The sequence below is a fragment of the Halichoeres trimaculatus genome, unplaced genomic scaffold (assembly GCF_033239565.1).
Source record: "Halichoeres trimaculatus isolate MK-OKI-2021-1 unplaced genomic scaffold, fHalTri1.1 fHalTri1_scaffold_11, whole genome shotgun sequence".
Classification (NCBI taxonomy): domain Eukaryota; kingdom Metazoa; phylum Chordata; class Actinopteri; order Labriformes; family Labridae; genus Halichoeres; species Halichoeres trimaculatus.
Genome location: NW_027437189.1, coordinates 21,827,972 through 21,842,105, shown reverse-complemented (window position 1 = coordinate 21,842,105; position 14,134 = coordinate 21,827,972). Strand labels below are relative to the sequence as shown.

Below are 14,134 nucleotides of genomic sequence, written 5' to 3'. Positions count from 1 at the left end.
TGAGAGGTCTTATCTTTTTCTTCTGCTGGTTGAAGTTGTCGATGATCACACCAATGAAGAGGTTGAGGGTGAAGAAGGAGCCAAATATAATGAAGACAACAAAGTAGATGTACATGTAGATGTTGACTTCATAGTCAGGCTGGTCTTCCACCTTTAAGTTGGGAACAATGTCAGGGTAAGTGTTTGAAATCATGAATCAGGAACAAATGATAGATTCCAGGACATAAGCTGCCAAGAAAAGGACTAAGAAATCTGCAATTATGACGCTCAAGCCTGCAAGCCTGCTAAACTAGCCCGGCACAAAGACGCGCAGCAGGGAAATATCTTTTTCTCTTAGCACTCAAAATTTGATTTCAGTCTATATCTTGTTCAGCACTATGGGATTTTATGAATCCTTTAAGTCTGATGTGCAATCTTTTAGCTATACTAGTTTAACTGGCTGTTGGCTATGGACTTCAATAAAAAAAAATTCATTCAACACTTTTTCACACAATTTTAAAACACAGAGAGATAAATCAGCACTACAATAAACACTGAAGACGTAATGACTTTACCTCTCTGGAATCCACAGCTGCATACATAATGTCCATCCAGCCTTTGAATGTTGCCTTTCAAAAAGAGATACATGGCTCAATACATTTGTTGATATAAAAAAAAGAATAACATACCAGATATATATTTGGTTGAAATCAAAAGAAACTCAAACTCAAACCGAAACTGATGCATATCCTGTGGTACAGCTTGTGCATGGAAAGAAACACGTGGATGAAGAAAAGTGAATGGAGACACAACAAATATACACATGGATATGAACAAGAGACAGCTTCAGAGTACTGTGAAAGTAAATAAGTTTAAAGGAACAACAGACCCTCAGGTGAGCCACAGAGGTATAAGAAATGAAAAGTGTACAGGGAAATGGGAAAACAAAGCAAGTTATTGAGACGCAAATGGAGTCAGAGAGAAGATGAGGAGTGACACTCTCACCACTTGCAGGAGGGCCAGGTAGCCGGCGCCCACATTGTCAAAGTTGATCTTGACGTTCTTCCACCTGACCTCAGTGAAGTTTTGCATCATGAGGGCCTCGCACTGGGTCTTGTTGTTCACCACGTCCACAGGGAAGTATTCCTCTGAGGTCTCATTGAAACAGTAGTAGTACTTGCCCGCAAACAAGTTTACACCCATGATACTGAAAATCAGCCAAAAGATGAGGCAAACCAGCAACACATTCATAATGGAAGGGATGGCACCCACCAAGGCGTTGACTACCACCTAAACCAGACCAAGGGAGACAGGATATGATAGAGTAAGAACCAGGAAACAGACACAAATCATTCACCCCCTAAGAAGACACTGCATACTGTTATGGCTTTGCACTTAGTACTTGATAAAGCTATCCGGCCCCTTGTTACAGGTGGTGTTAAGAGCAGTTTGATCCTATTATGAGTTATTGCAGCGGAAAATAAGCGCCGCTCACTGCTGTGATGTACATGCTGAAGTGTATTAATGGTAAGGAGAGCTGTGTCAGTCTAATTAGAGCAGTGCTGATGTGACTCTGAGATGCTCTTTGATCTCTGAAGCACACGGCTACAGCTGCTCAAGTGCCTGCACACAAATATAAGCCAAAACTTACTCATGCATACAAACCCTAACACCTATTGAGGGCAAATACAGCTACAAAGTGATAATAACATCCATATGATGTACTGATGTATAGATGACATATTCACACTGAAAACATTACAGTTTAGTAATCTGAGGGCTTGCATAAGCCTTATGTGACAAAAACTACAACTTTATTTCATTTACTGAGTTGTTGAAGTGACTGCATATTTTGTTTTATCTTCCTAATAATTTTTACAGGTACAGGCACAAATATTCACTCACACCCCAGCACTTAGGTTTATGCACACACTTATCTTTTCAGTGGTTGTAAAATGTAACTGCAATTTTTACTGGATATTTAGTAAATATTTTGAAAATGATAAATTAAATACTTCAGAAAAGTGTTTGCCATACCACTATGAAGTGCCCACCCTAACCACCCCAACTACAGTCAGTTAATATTCTTAATCTCACTCCATGACTAATTCAAAATAAAGACAGTAATAAGTCTAACATAGTATACTAACACCCCCACCACCAACCAAAAATCTAGGCCTGTCTAGCAATCCAATCGGATATCCTGCAGATTTCAAATAGCCATCATAAGCTCAGCACGTAGTGATCCGCTCACTACCAGTGTTATGCAGGCCGACCAGCAGCTCTCAGGCAGACAGCTGAGCATGCATGTCTTTGGCAGACTGGTTTTGTGGAGCCATATTCCCTCCTCATGACAAACAGACAGGGAGGAGCTGTGGAGCAGGATTCTCTCAGCGTGTGCACGACCAGCACAGGCTCACAATATTTTAGACCATACAATCTGAAATGTAATGATGCCAATTATAAAAGACTTAAAGAAGCTTTTTTGAAATTAACTTAATTGTAATGTGGTGTGAAAACCAGAGTTTCTCCACCAAAGTGTTGCTGTTGCACTCGCTGAGAGGATAACTCTTTGTTTGATCTGAGATACAATTACATCGCTTTCTTGGATTCATTATTTTAAAAAGTTAGGCCATGCTGTGTGGAAAGCATTCTCAGAAAGAGGGAAAATGGCTTTAAAAATGCATAATGTGCATCGGCAGTTACAGTACATGCGTGTTACATGGCATTGTGCAATCTCAAGAACCGCTCAAATCAATAAATAAACAAATAGAGGGATGTGTGGATGGAGAGATAGCATAGAAGTAGTGGTTGAAGCACTTCAATCATCTTTCTAACATCTGTATGTATGAGCGTGTGACAAATATTCACAGCTAAAACAACATTGGTCTAGAAAATACAGTGGTGGCCAAAAGAACACTTGGGATATTTGAGAGGCTTTTAGTTTTGTTAAATTGGCCAAGGAAATAACCATAAATGAATCTACAAAATCATCATTTTGCTCTTTATACCATAGAATAGAGCCATAATAAGGAGATTTAGGTCATTTTCTCTTATAAAAAGCAACAATGAAAATGGTGGACTATTTCCCTCAAGTCTAGACTTCAACCCTGTCCAGCAAATTTGGGTAAGTAGGAAAACAAACTGGACAGATGTGTTGTGCATTTAAAAGAAATCCTTTAGCTTGAGTTGGAGAAGGCATGGGACAACATCAGTGGTGAAGTTCTCAGGAAATATAATGCCTCTATGTCAGAAACATGTGCTGCTGTAAGTGCTGCAAAAAGGCAGACATATCAAATACTGAAGCTAAAAGTAAATTTAAAAAAAGCAGAACTCACTTCATCTGATATTTGTTTTACCAAGAACAAACATCTGCATGTTTCATGATCACGTCTTAAAGGCCAATAATGTAAGTCCAAACTTTCAGATTGGTCAGGTGTTCTAACAATTTTTGCCACCACTGTATTTTGGTCTACTCTTACTGATTGGGGTTCACAGTGATATCTAACCGCACCATAAGGACCTTTGTTATTAGAGATGGATCATTAAAATGTCATAACCTGTGGTTTAACAAAAGGGGTAGATAAATGGTGATGTTGTCATCAGGATAAAATGTGAGTAAGGACCGAGATTACAAAGCAGTGTTGCATTTAAAAAAATCAGAGCAGTCCTTAATCATTGCATGTTTAGCAGTGCAATGTGTCCAATAGAAGCTACACTACTTATGTTTGTTGTTCGCTTCTGTGATGCGTTTGCTGTCAACATTCAAGCAGCAACTTCTCGTTGTTTAACTCTCCACAATCTCTTTCAATCAGTGGCGTCTCTCCATTCACGTTCATCCCTATGTATTTATTTATTTATTGTTTTGACCTTGTATTTTCTGTTTACAGTTTTAACAAAGATACCCCCTCTATTGATGAACACAGACACTTCAATAATAAATCAATACAGCAGGATCCAATTCCTCTGTTTTCCATTTCTCACCCACCCTCACCAGTCTTACTGCATAATCCCAGTGAATGAAGTCATCCATCAGGGTATTGATATATACACTGTATTGAGGTCTATTGGCTATGATATTTAACCCCAAAAATGACATTATCTTACCAACAGGTCTACTTGCCCCTGTGTTTACAATTAACCCTCAATGATGACATTATCCAGGGCCTAAAAGAATAAATGCCTGCTTATGCGCAAAGGCATCACATTTTAGACTCTGGATATATCGTATGAATGAGACGTCATGCTTTATACACAATCGGTCCACCCAATAGGTGATTGCACTGACTGGTCTGTCATTTTTGAGACATACTTAATAGGGGTGGTACATTATCTGTCTAGGGTTAAGAGTGTTGCCCCTACAGGACAGAGCCAGTCAATCTATGGGCCATGAGCCACGACCCACCCAGATCCAGAACTTAGAGCTCTAGTCTGCGTGGGCCCAATGTTGCCACCTAGTTTCACTTCCTGTGGGAACAGAAGGCAACAGGAAGCCATGGCCTGCTGTGTGCACTAGAGTATGTGTTGCCATGACGTGACAGCAGTAATGCCTTGTGTGAAATGGCAGCCAGCATATTTGCTAAGCTTCTGCCTGGATTCCCAAGAGATGGCACTCGAATGGCCATGGGAATTATTAATATGGACAATGTGAAGAAATATTTACAGTAGTAACCTGCCACCAGAGCGGACTGTTAGCAGATCAGTCGGTCAGGTTGTATGACTCAAAGTGGTGACACTGGCAGAAGCTAAACAAATATTTTCCTCCCAAAGCCACAGCACTGTGAGTGTGTGGTTTCTGTCTCAGTCCCTGATGCAGAAAGATCCTGGACAAGCAGGAGAGCGTATGTTGACCCTCCAAGAGTCCGGCCCAGCCGAACCAGGGCCAGGGTGGAGTGATTAGTGGAGAGACAAAGGGGGTGGGGTGCGTGCTGTGCAGTGCTGCACATGTGGGGCTTAGGGGAAGGTGGGGAGGGTCTGAGGTGAAGAGGAGAAGCTCAAACTACAAGACAAGGCAACCAGACCAAGAGGAGTGAGTAGTAAAGGAGAATGAGATCAAGAGAGAAGGATAGACAAAGAAACAGAAGGGACTACAAGTGACAACAACCAGGTGCAACCTATCGCTTGCGTCAGTCACGCAGTCTACGGATCACGTCTTTGTACATTAAGGAAAATGCAGCTGAAGCAACCAGAAGCAACACAGCAGGAGGTGATTTCTGCTCTGTAAACCTTCAGACTCAGATACCTGAGTGGTTGCTTAACAGCTGCACTGCATGCACAGTTTTTGTGACTGGTTGGACAGAGGTTGTCCAGCAGCTTTTTGGTTTCTACTGGTTGTTCTCGATGTCAAATGCATTAAGGGATGGGGTGAGCTGGGCAGGAGAGAGGGGGAGGTCATGGTAGGGGAGGGGAGGGGTCTTCTTTAAAAGCAGTGGTTGAGAACCAGGCCAAATGAAGGGCTTATCGTTGATTTGAATGCTCTATGAGATGGCATGTAAGTTTGGTTAGCTTTGACCAATTTCGCATTCACTTTGGCCAATCTAGAAAAACAAAGTATGATGATGTAACCAGAATTTGTATTTGTCACTTATGTGATGAGGCAGCTTTGTGGAAAAAAATTGTTGCTCTTTCTGTAGAGTTTGGTGTGGAAGGAAACCAATTCATCATTTTTTTAAACATTTTTTGTGACATTTTCAATTGAAATGCATGTGAATCTACAGGTAATGCAATGTTACTGTTACTTTTCTCAGTCTCACAGCTGCATCATGACTTCTTTGGCTCTAACAAAGGCATGGTAGAGGATTGCGCATGAACAGTGATTTCTTGGCTTTCATTCCTTGTTTTAAAAACAATCCCCCAATATCTTGGAGTATTTTTGTCCTCTTAGTTTGTCTTTTAGATCAGTTCTAGCATGCTTTAAACTGTTGAATGGGCATGCGGAAGGATCAGCTGCTTAGCTTTGGATCTTACCCTCATCCCTTCAAAACGTGACAAGGCTCTGAGGGGTCTCAAGGCCCTTAGTGTCCTGAGTGATTTAATGGGCCCTAGATCGGAGTAGCCCAGCGCATTAGCTACAAGGCTGACTATAGACACCTACACAAAAACAGAGAAGCAAAAGAGGTTCCAAACTGTTAGAAGTGAGAATATTCACTAGGGAAGAGAGACGGCCCTGGCATAGGCGGAGAGTTTCTTGACATACACACATAAATCTTTGCATGTATATGCATGTATAATATTGCATTTATACATGCATATACACTGAGAGAGAAGGTCAGTGTTTAGTATAGGATTTATGTGCGTAGTATTCTAAGAAGCAGTAAGCCAGAGGGATTGTTTGGCTGTTATTTTGGGGAAGTTGACGAGATGTGAAAAGTCCTTTGTACCTGCAAAGAAATTTGTGGTTGAGAGAGAAAGAGAGGAGATATTGACATAAGACTCATTTAGAGAGTAAATTAGGCAGAAAAGAGTGCTACATGATTTAGTAAAGACACAAGCAAAGGGACTGGGCAGAGCAGAGAAGGAGGAGTTGGGGTGGGAGGGAAGGAGAGAGGTCACCCTGTTGAAGCTGATAAAAACCCAACAGACTTGAGAGCCTTACCCTTGCCCCTCTAACACTGTCTCTCCATGTCGTTCTTGGGCTGAGGCATAAAATCCCATATAATTTAAGACAGACAAACTAACGGAACCTAAGAGAAAGAATACAAGTAAACATGTACATGTGTGTCATTTTGCTTTTTCCTTTCTCAGACATCAAATAAAACAGCATTTAGACTCAAAGAGGAGAGCCACAGTCACATGAACCACACACATGAAACAAGGATGGAGGAGGATAAGGGCAGACTGGATATAGTTATTAGCACTGGATGGCACTGAAAGGACAAAAATTAACAGAGTACAGTCGAGTTACACACAGGTAACGGTTAACTTTAACAGCACACAACCTTCAAGAAACTGGTGCAAGTCCTTAAGTCCAACAGCCACCAACAAGGCAATGCAGCAGCAAAAGAATGCTTTACATTTGTAAATATTTAAAAAACGAAATTAAATGTATATAATATATCAATATGTATAACATTGTGAGCGTTTTTGAAAAGCTCAGATTCATAATAAAATCAATTTCAAAAAGGGGAGAGTGCTGTGAATTATGATTTGTATTTCAACCGTAGTGCAAGGTTAACTTGCATGTTCAAGCAAACAAAAGCAGAAATGGACAATGGTCAGCAAGCTGCACTTATGTCCTCTCTTTAAGAACATGTAGGAGAACAACTTTGCCTTAATTAATTCACCCCAGATAATCAACAGCACAGGGAAGTTTTGTAAAAAAAAAGGTTTTCGTGGCTCTGTGTCAGATTCTCCAAATGAAACATGCAGAAGGTGGAGGGGGGCTGTATTCAAGTCAGGTCCAGAATCAGTTTAGTCGTGAAAACATTTTTAAAAACACAATTCCCCTGACCAGGAAGCTGAAGAACTGTAAAAGGAAAAGAACCAGTTCCTTAAAAATAAGGGAAAATGTCAAAATTGAACACGTGAAAGCACCTCCAACCAGCCACTGACATGAACCAGTCAAACTCACCGCAAGAAGTTCACAACATCTAAAGCTTACCAAAGTCACGGAGGGAGGTTTACTTTAGGCAAAATCTTCATTTTGACCAGAGACATTAGCAATTTAGATAACAAGAGACCATCTCTTTAATCAGTAAAGGGTTAAATGCATAAAATCAAAGAAAAATTATCAACACTGTGGCATAAATTCAAGCTGTAAATTAAAGATCAGGTCAAGGATGACCTGTTCCAGGTCTTTATGCAGACTCTGTACCCACTTTGGGACAAAGTCCTTGTTCGTTGTTCATTATTCAAACAAATACCCAGACCCTGGGCTGTTTGGAGGGGAAGGCAGTAAAATAAAGATTTTGCCTGGATCTAAACTACAGTGTTTTGGGTAATTGTCACCTTCAGCCTGACCCCTTGGAGAGCCCCTTTTGGGGGCGTCCTCTGACCCCCTGCTGGGCCAACTGTGTGGTAGTGACCTCAGTGCTTCAACGTCCTTCTCACAGAGCTCTGCAAGGCAAGGCCAATGACATCTGGGGCTGTGATCCCATGATGACGACAGCACAGATCAAACAGAAATAATGCAAAATAAAAGCAAAGGGAAAAACAACAAAACAATGATGATAATCTGAGTGAAAAATAAAGATGAATGGAGTGACACCTTTATCATCTCACTTAAAACCTTACTTCCTGCTTTTCTTCCCTACTGTGCCTTTTTGATTATAACTGTTTTAAAGGATGTTCATCCATAACAAAATTTTTCAGATATACTTATTTACTTTGCGTAGTAAAAGGTTGAGTTCTCCAGTGCAGGTACTGTCTCAACTGGATAAACAAAACACCAGCTCTCTATTGTTTGATTTTCTGCTCTGTGCCATTACTAAACAAACAAAAAACATCCTTATGATGAATATCAGAAAGACAAAAATCAAATGAATAACAGAATAAGACGGTAACACAAGGGAAATGAGGAATAACAAAATACATGCCGGTCTAATGATGGTGCCCCCTCTGAGTCCGTTGTTTCACCCCACAACACAGTACGGCAGAGGCACAACACACAACCTAGACCCATCAAACATCGATTTTTGAGGGGAGGGGGAGCACTAGTGAAGACCAAACTTACCGTCAGCCGCCTGTCACCCACCATCATTATATCCCAGCACAATATCACCACATTCCTGAGGTTACACTTTCAAGAGGGAATGAAAGGGGGGGTGGGGGAAGGGAGGGAGGAGGGATGTTACTTTCTGTAACATTTGTAACAACTTGGGAAACGTGATGTCCTCCACAGTCCCAAGTGTTGGGCTTGACAACACACCTACAGGAAGGGAATCTATCATGGTAACCTTCAGAATTAGTATGCATTTATTAAGTCTCAGAGCACTGTGTGTTTCATATGTGTGGGCTTTACATGTGTGGTTCAAATGTCTGTTTTCTGAAGCTTTAAGAAAATGTATATATGTCATTTCTACAACCAGATTTCCAAGAAGTTGAGACACAGTAAAATAAAGCGTCAAATGTCAATACGAACAGAATCTGATGGTTTGCAAAAATATTTCAATTGTATGTTTGATTAAAAATTTTAAAGACAGTGTATGAGATGTTCAGTGTGGAAAATGCCTTTTTCATGAGGAATTTCAGTTTACAAGTGGAGACTGTAACAGGCAAATTTAGCAGCTCGTCTCTTCCACAACAGAGCTCTACTGTTGTTGCTGATAAAGAATGTTTTTTTTGACATTGTTTTGCTGAAATATGCAAGGTCATATTGGTCAGTACAAATGGTGTCTTCCCAGATGTGTAAGCTGCCAGTGCAGTGGGCTCTTCAGCATCCTCATATCATCAGGGTTGCTGGGCCTGTTGATCCCCCTTTTCTTTTAACAGAGAATGTAGCATCCATAACTCCTTACTTTCACTGGGGAAACAGGCTTTTAACTATGCAGCTCCCACAGCCTGGAATACTATACAGACTGAACTGAAAATGTCAGAACTGGTATCACTTACAACTATTCATTCTATTTTACTTACAAGGCAGCGAGAATCATATGAGCAATGCTTGTGTTTTTAATCTGTTGTTCTTTAAACTACAGCACTTTCACTATGAAGTTTTTTTTTAATCCTATGAGCAACATCTTTGTTATATATTTAAATTCTTACTGTTCTCCTTCAACTTATTTAGTCAGTGCCCTGCCTTATTTATTGCTGTGATTTGCTATTTATTGCCTTAAATTTTAACATTAACTTGCATAATTATGAAGTGTGCTGCTGACCTCTTGGCCAGGTCACCTTTGTAAATGAGATCCTGATCTCAATGGGTTTATATCTGGTTAAATAAAGGTATAATAAATAATATTACAAGTCAAGATTGTGGAAGAGATATCTCTAGAAATTCTAAATCTCTTTGTAATATTGTGTACTATAGAAAAAGACCTTTCCAGATTTGTCCCTGTGGAACTGAAACCAGTTTCTCATGCAGTCTATTATAAGTCCCTTCGTGCATTTTTTTTAATGCATTTCAAAACTTTCTCTGCATTTTATTTTCCCAGTACCAGCTTTTTCGAAATCTGTTGCTGGCATTACATCGTGTTTTTTCCTAAATTAATGCAAATGATCATCATTTAATTTGACCATTTGTTGTTGATGCACTATTTTCAGACAAACAAAGGAGTTCCAATGATTTGCAAATCAAATGAAACCTGATTTTATCAACATTATATGCAGCATCCCAACTTTTTGGAATTTAGGTTGGACTTTAATTACTCTGTTGTATTTACGTAAAACACAGGTATGTAGAAAACTACATACATGAAACTATGTGTACATTGTTTATGGTATATTATAACTGTGTTTTTTCTGTATGGGATCAGGGATACAGGTGTGTATGGTGAATCAACATAGCAACCTCTAACCATTGATAGGAGTCCATTCACAGGTATTGGCTGAGGTGTTGGACACTGTAAGAGGTGGTTAGTTCAAGGAGAAAGTCAGAAATAAGAGAAATTCTTAATCAGTTCTATTAAGCATTTGTGTAAATGCTTCTTTGATGTTTTAGCACTGAAAATGATTCCTGTTGTTTTCTGTTTATATTGATTTGGCCAGAATAGATATCTAATCACTCAAAAACATGTAGGTGACTGTTCAACCTCATGTTACAGTTTCCCACAAACATACAAAACTAAATGTTTAATCATTAAGAAAAGATTTCGGAATTTCCTCTATTTCAGTCCTTCAAACTTGACCGACAAAAGGGGCAGAGTAGAACACAGAGAGAAAGGACAAAGGCACATATCAAACATCTTACGGGTCAGAGACACAGGCAGAGACAACTTAACAGAGACACATCATTTACACATCTCATTGCTCTGAGCGTAACTTGAATATGCTTGTTATCAATGAGTAACTTGGTGATTGTTTGTGCATTTTCCATAAAAACAGGATGTCTGCATTTTTTTCTGTTTTGGTTAATAAAACTGGGAATTTGCAGAGTTCTGCTACAGTTGTAAGACATTAGGTAAAAAGCTTGTGGCTTCCTGGAAAAGTGAATTCACAAGCAGATATTTTTCTGCATATTCAAGCATCTCAGAGTGATACAGTAAAAACTGGGACTGTTGCTGGATGGAGATGTAAAGGTGACCGCAGCATGAGTTTACTTCAAAAGGACAGACTTCAGCACAGTCCTTCAAAGCATCGTCCTTATAACATTACAGCAAATAATAAATCATCTTTTTAATATAAACAACATGCCAGCTCACCCAATGCATACCATGAAGCAGGAATTAAACTGATAACCTGACCTTTGAAACGTAACCACACCCAACAGACAACAGGAGCAACAATACATCATCTCCTGTAATTTAAACTATGCATTGACGTGGCTCTGAACCAGTGGTCTTCAACAAGGGGGTCCTCAGTTTGAGAAACATGAAAGACCCCAGCGCTTAACTATCTTCTAAAGTAAACACTTAACTTTATCGATATTTATCAAAGCAGAGAATTCAGCATTGGCTCTGCAGTCCAACAGTCTGCATGTGTCGTTGCACCGACGTGTTTCTGTTGGATGGGTGTGGTTCAGGTCTGAGTAATTGCTCATATGCTCGAGTCTAAGATTAAAAGAGAAATGAAACAAGAGCCAGACTTACATCCACAATGAAGAAGTCCAGCCAACACCAGGCATTGGTGAAATACTTCACAAAACCATAAGCAACCCATTTTAGCAACATCTCCAGGATGAAGATGTAGGTGAAAACCCTGTCAGCATACTCCAAAATGGTCCGGACGGTCTTTCTCTGCTCGATGTACACATCCTCAAAGGCCTGAGGAAAAACAAGAAACCAACATCAGCCACAAAGATGACTGAGGAGAGGACATTCCCTCTCTTGATTTGTGATTCTACTAATGAAACTGTGTACAGCACTACAGCCTGTTCATAGACAGTCACTCACGGTGATTTACAATAATTGAATAAATGTGTTGTGAAGTATTTTAGATATCTCCACAGCTAATGTAGATTTGCAGCAGCCCTTTTTTTTCTTACATGCTCAGGAGAAGTCTGCAGTCCATCCCCTAAAATAGATCCAGTTTTTGATAGATGGTACAGTCCATTAATCACATCCTCCTGACTCCTCCCCTAACCAACACCCACACCAAGAAACCAAAGTGACTGCACCACTGATCAATCTGTTTTACCATCATGCACCAATCACTGTGAAGTAAGCTATCATTTTTTACTTTTTTTCCCGATTCCATTTTCTCAAGTAAGGAAATGTCCTTCATTTACTTATGATAAGATTTCTTGGTTTGTTTTTTTGGGTGTAATTTATTTTTGATTGAACTCTCCTTACCAGGGCACCACTACTGAGCAGGATCATGAAGATGATGAGGGTCTCAAACCAGTTGTGCTCCACAATCAGGTAGCAAGTTTTTCTCAGGAACCACCAGCTCTTCCCCCAGCCAATAGTGATGTCAACATCGCAGCACTTATACTTTGCCACACACGCTGAGAAGAAACGGGAGAAGATAATTTAGATGTGATATTCATTTAGGATCACAGTGGATGGAAGGGAAAGGGTTTGTATCACAGCACATGTGCAGGTGTTATGCATGGATAGGTTCAGAGACAGACTGACAGACAGACTGATAAATAGAGCCTCCACGTGTGAGTGAGTCCTCTTAATGAAACTGTCCTTCCCCCCACCACACTATCATTTCCATTCAGCCCACGGGAGTCTCTGGGCTGTGGGGTGGAGGTAATGGGTGCAGTGGGATCAGTGGCCTCACCATCTGTCCAGCACGCCTCTGGTTCCATGTATTCCTCTACGGTCTCCACCACCACCACCTCCTCCACATCTGGCTTTATGTCTATGGTGCTGCCCTCTGATGAACTGGTGTCGTCCAGCTGTAGAGACGCAGATGTGTGAGCACACAAGCTAACAAAAACAGAAACCTGAGCACATATGCTGACAAGGGTTACACATTTTTTTTTTTTTTCGTAGTTGTAAAGATAAGTAGCACAAACCATGGAAAAAGCACATCTTACAAAGTCTACTCAGGAAGTTGAATTTTCTTATTATCTCCAGACTACATCCACTAAACGCTTTTTTAGAGGAAAAACCCTCAAGAGATATTTGCTCACACCAGTTTTCCTCTCGTTTTGAAATGGACAAGCTAACAACCCTGAAGTTATACATCATTCACATGGACACTTAAATGGGATATCAAATTGCAGCTCATCTCTTCTAAAAGTCTCTTAAATGGATTTTGTCCAATGACATACAGCAGCAGATATCCATTTCATCCACATCCTCTGCTTCACTTAGCCACTCTAGATGACTTCCATTGAAAAATAGGGTTGTGAAAGTGTCTTGACAGAGAAGAGTGGTCAGCCACACCCATGACTTTGCTTTTCTGAGCGAGGAATTGTACTGTGTAGAGTAGCTAAGCACTGTAAACAAAAAACAGCATCAACAGCACGTGCAGTATGAAAACCTTCAATGTTGTGGAAAAGTGTTTGAATGTTCCTAATGTTTCTGATGCTAAATTCACTTTAGTCGTTTACTGTCTGATTATGAACTGTTTGAAGTGGGTAAGACACAATAACAGACCTCTTTGCTGTTCTCGTTATCCGACTCGCTGCTGAAGTCTTCTGTGTTCAGGTTCTCAAAGTCAGACTCTCCCACAGCGATGGGCACGCAGACGGTCAGGTTCGGGTTGTGGATGAATGACATATGGTCCTCGTCGATCATATACTTTCCCACGCTGCTGCCAATGCCACTGGTTGTGCCGTTACCATTCTTGGCATAGTCCAGGTCTCGGTTGATGTCTACCCCGGTGTGGTTAGCAATGCAGTTCAGCTTCTTGTCATACATGTCGTCCAAAGGCTTCTGCTCATCCTCTACCGGTGGTTTCCTCAGCAGACTGGCAACCACTATTCGCATCTTTGCTTTAATCCAGGCTATTCCTTTTTTGATACGCATGACAGATATCTGCAGGTTGTTGGGTTCACCATCATCGTCTGTAGCGGCCAAGTTGTCAGCACTAAATGAGCTCAGCAGCAAGGCAAGGAACAGGTTCAAGACCTGGGATAGCAGAACAATAAGTGAGTTAGTACATG

At 40.5% G+C, this 14,134-nt stretch overlaps 1 protein-coding gene across 5 annotated transcripts in view; it reads right to left on the bottom strand.

Moving 5' to 3' along the window:
- scn8aa (sodium channel, voltage gated, type VIII, alpha subunit a) overlaps nt 1-14,134 on the bottom strand; it is a 44,933-nt gene that overhangs the window by 6,112 nt on the left and 24,687 nt on the right. For all 5 annotated transcript variants that reach the window (XM_074680687.1, XM_074680689.1, XM_074680684.1 and 2 more), the window contains exons 17-24: nt 13,626-14,099; nt 12,802-12,919; nt 12,366-12,520; nt 11,664-11,837; nt 5,947-6,069; nt 985-1,269; nt 555-608; nt 14-151 (exon numbers count right to left, since the gene is read on the bottom strand). In XM_074680687.1, coding sequence (XP_074536788.1) covers nt 14-151; nt 555-608; nt 985-1,269; nt 5,947-6,069; nt 11,664-11,837; nt 12,366-12,520; nt 12,802-12,919; nt 13,626-14,099 — 1,521 coding nt within the window. The remainder of the gene's footprint in view (nt 1-13; nt 152-554; nt 609-984; nt 1,270-5,946; nt 6,070-11,663; nt 11,838-12,365; nt 12,521-12,801; nt 12,920-13,625; nt 14,100-14,134) is intronic.